General features: G+C 42.8%; 1 protein-coding gene across 1 annotated transcript; it reads left to right on the forward strand.

Annotated features, from left to right (window-relative positions):
* Positions 1–779: 779 nt before the first annotated feature.
* Positions 780–4,103, forward strand: hoxa5a (homeobox A5a). The gene is made up of 2 exons (XM_014982998.2): positions 780–2,245; positions 2,938–4,103. The coding sequence occupies exons 1-2, from the start codon at positions 1,645–1,647 to the stop codon at positions 3,186–3,188; spliced, it is 852 nt and encodes a 283-aa protein (XP_014838484.1). The 5' UTR covers positions 780–1,644; the 3' UTR covers positions 3,189–4,103.

Here is a 4,103-nt window from a genome sequence, read left to right on the forward strand (position 1 = left end):
CGGAGGCTTTATGGAGGCTTCTGCGCCTCCATGCACAAGACTCTGACCTCATTCCATAGTTCATCTCTTTATAATATAATGTCTGAAGATGATTTATCCATTTGTGACACAACAAAAAGCTGAACAGAGTGATTGGAAAGAGCAAAAACGTAAAAAAAGAGAAAGAATATAAGTTTCCAGCTGAAAGTTGTTTTGTTTTTTAGTGACCATTCTTCAAATTCATTGATTCGAGAAATGCAGAATTCTAGCCGTATCTGTGCAATTCCAAATAAAAAAAGAGCAAATGATAAAATTGGAATGCGATGAACCCCCAATTTCTTTCCTTCTGCTATAATTAGTTATTTTTATTCTTCGCATTTTTTTTCTCGTCTCATTTCAGAAACAATTTCTTCAGTTTAAACTACAAATTACTTGCGAAATATTCATATATTTGTTTCCCAACGCGTTGTCTTCTCCCTCTCGTCGTTCCTCTGAGTTCGAGAACAAATCTCGGTTGCCTTTAGTTTCTCATAAAAAGAGAAATGTAATTCTCTCATCGGTCTCAGTTGACATCTCTCTCTCTCTCTCTCACACACACACACACACACTTATAAAAAGTAACTTTGCTGGAGGACGGAGCGTTTAAAAGTCAGAATGATAAAAGAGTCGCCTCTAAATAAAACAAAAATAAGGTCGGATTATGTGCGTAAAATAAGACACGCAATAGCCATCTTCTAAAGTGCCTGATTCTTTGCATCGACCCATTCTAACCTGCTTATAAACCATATTTCTGTATTCATATAAAGCCTGTATGTGTGGGTATTCATTTTGCCAAAGTGGCACAAGCTGCAAAGGCTCTGAACGGCAGGCTCTGTTGCATTATTTGATATTGTGTATGTGATGTTTTGAGCTTCAATCTCCTCTCCCAACATTTATTCATCAGTACGTTCTCCCATGAAGTCGTTCAGCTTCTTTTATATGGGAAAAAGTGCAAAAGAGCGCGGCCCTGCTCTGAATGGGCTTTTATTCTATTAACTCAGCCTATTTACAGCCATCTCCCGGCACAACGTGCATAACAGATTCTGATCGAATTATTCCTGTACACTATCTCTGGAGAGATTGCACTCTCAGCATGTCACGTTGTATTGTTTGGGAGACCTCTTTCTTTGCCGCAATGGTCGTTAACCTCCGAATGACCCCCGTGTGTGGAGCCCACGCCTCGGGAAAAAAAAAAAAAGCGCCGCAGACAGTCAGTGCAACAGTTGCGCCAGAGGATGGCGCAGCACGACAGTAGAAAAACCTCCTCGTATAGCTGAGAGCGCATGGCAGAGGAGGCGCGCGCCCCCTCCCATCCCGCCCGAGTGTTTCCTGCGTGCACGAGTTTACCTCTGGAGGTCACCAGGCAGGATTTACGACTGGTCAACAAAAGCACGTGATTCTGCCTCGTACCCCATATTTGGGTGCCTACGTAAGAGAGAATCAAGTCCATGTCCCACTCTCATTTCCATAATTCATCATAAATTGTGCAAGGGTGCAATAGGACGCGCTAAAGCATAAGAGCCACAAATCAAGGAGCTGCAGGTTTATGCTGTTTACTTCCACCAAAACAATCACAAAAACAACAGCAGTACCTGCAGCGGGCAAAAAAGGTGGAACTGTCAACAAATGAGCTCCTATTTTGTGAACTCATTCTGCGGTCGCTATCCCAATGGCGCGGACTTTCAGTTACATAATTATGGGGAGCATAATTCCGCGAACGAGCAATACAGGGACTCCACGGCCATGCATTCCAGCAGGTACGGCTATGGCTACAACGGAATGGACTTGACGGTCGGGCGGACCGGCGGTGGACACTTTGTGGGCAGCGAGCGGACGCCGGGCTACTCCCCGACGCACACAGCGGCGGCAACGGCAAGCCCGTCAGTGGAACCCGTCAGGTACAGCCAGTCCGCAGGCGGCAGCCAGAACTCGTCCCTTTCGCCTCCACCTGAGCCTCTGCCGTGCTCCTCCTCCACGGTGGCCAGCTTGTCGCCGGGCGCCGAGACGCAACCCCAACTCAGAGCCGTGAAGAACTCCATAAGCGGCGCCCAGTGCTCGGGCTCGAACGGGGGAGGCACGCTGTTGCTTGGTCGGGACTGTGCGTCCAAGGCTTCCCCCCTAGAGGAAGATAAGCCTGCGGGGAGCGCACCGACGACTCCTCAGAGTGCCGGCGACTCGGCACAGCCTCAGATATACCCGTGGATGAGAAAACTCCACATAAGTCATGGTAAACTACTCTCTTTAATGATCTCTTATCGATTTTATGTCTTGTATGAGGAGCTGTTGATTTTTTTTAAAGAAAGAATTGTAACTTACAAACAAATCGGAGTGAAATTTGGGTATTCTATATTAGTGATGTCTGAAGCAGATATTTAAAAAGTGGCAGCAAATTGCGCCTCTCACCTGTTTTGTTAAAGCTTTGATTTACGCAGATAAGGGTCATTTAGCAAAGCTCATCTTTTACTCAGAGAATGAAATATTGTTTAGCGATAAAATTTGGATTTTGAAATATTTTGTGTACATACTTTAATTTCTGAAGGGTGTAGATGAATATATTATTGTCCATATGGTTATCAATTCTTTTTAAAAAAAAAAAACTCAGTTCAGTTCAGCTTAACTTATTTGTGCAGCGCTATTTTATAACAAATGTCATGGTAGGGATATATCTATGATACGTTCATTGACACACATTTATAATCCGATTCAGTTAAAAAGATTCCAGAGAGTCTGACTCAAATTTGCTTTCAGGGGGGTGGGGGGTATATACAATTTTAGTTTCAAACTTTAAATTTCCAAATCGAATATTCAGCTCCATGATGCACAGCTCCCATATCTTGGCAATAATGTGTTCAAACTTTACACACTCATGTAAACGTTGTGTAAAACTCTTTATCTTTCTGGTGTGTTTCTTGTCCAAAGATTTGTCCGGACCGGAAGGCAAGCGAGCCCGAACCGCCTATACCCGGTACCAGACCCTGGAGCTGGAGAAGGAGTTCCACTTCAACCGGTACCTGACCCGCAGGCGGCGGATCGAGATCGCCCATGCCCTCTGCCTCTCCGAGAGACAGATCAAAATCTGGTTTCAGAACCGCAGAATGAAGTGGAAGAAGGACAACAAGCTGAAGAGCATGAGTATGGCGGCCGCAGGCGGGGGAGCCTACAGGCCTTGATAGCCCCCCCCACCCTCTCTGCATCCTCTCCCATAAATAAAGTGAAATGAAATAAACTATTGAAAGTGTACAAAAAATGAAAAACAAAAATAAGAAAAAAATTCTCGCAAAGACTTGTTGGCGGAGGCTTTGAGCCACCTCATCTTCTGTAAATGCCCCCCATTAACCTTATATTTTCTTTATATTCTCACCGTGTTAATCAGTATGCGAGTAAAAATATGCATTCTGTACAGTTCTGTTTAGATTTAGGGCAAAAAAAGAAGAAAGAAACGTTTAAATTATTTCTTGTTCAGAAGGATTAAAAAAAATAAATAAATCAAAAGCTTGAACTTGTCCAGTAAAAATCTGTGTGATGCACTCAAAACAGCAGTCTAATAAATACTAACTAAATAGAAGGTTTGTGTTTAGTTCTCTCTGTACATGTACTGTATATGTATGTATTTATTTGTCTCATGTATTGTGCCAATTTGTCAGAAAAAAAACCGAAAAACTCGCTTCCGATAACCAGCAAATAAGCGTTTTGTGTGCGTAATTGTATTGTGAACACACGTGTATGGACAGAGGTGCCGTCTCGCCCCTTTGTATGTACAGTGGCGGTGCTTTGTTTTCTTAAGTTGTTTTTCTTTTCTTTTCTTTTTCTTTTTTTTTTGCAGGAGATTATGTTTGACTTGCTCACCTGGGCGCAGCATAGTTGACAAAAAAAACGTGTTCGTCCCTGTTTTTTCTTGCTGTTTCTATGTGGAAGGTCCCCCACCTTTATGACTTCATCGTGATGAGCTTTTTTTTTTGTAAATGTTTTTCAAAGACTGGAAAGAGGAAAAAAAAATGCTACAATAATCAGAAGAATGATATCGATGCTCATGTTGATGATGGCTGTCATAGCCGTGATAATAAACTTTTTACTGGAAACGGCAA

Source organism: Poecilia mexicana, unplaced genomic scaffold (genome assembly GCF_051168715.1).
Source record: "Poecilia mexicana isolate PSO_F unplaced genomic scaffold, ASM5116871v1 scaffold_11, whole genome shotgun sequence".
Taxonomy (NCBI): domain Eukaryota; kingdom Metazoa; phylum Chordata; class Actinopteri; order Cyprinodontiformes; family Poeciliidae; genus Poecilia; species Poecilia mexicana.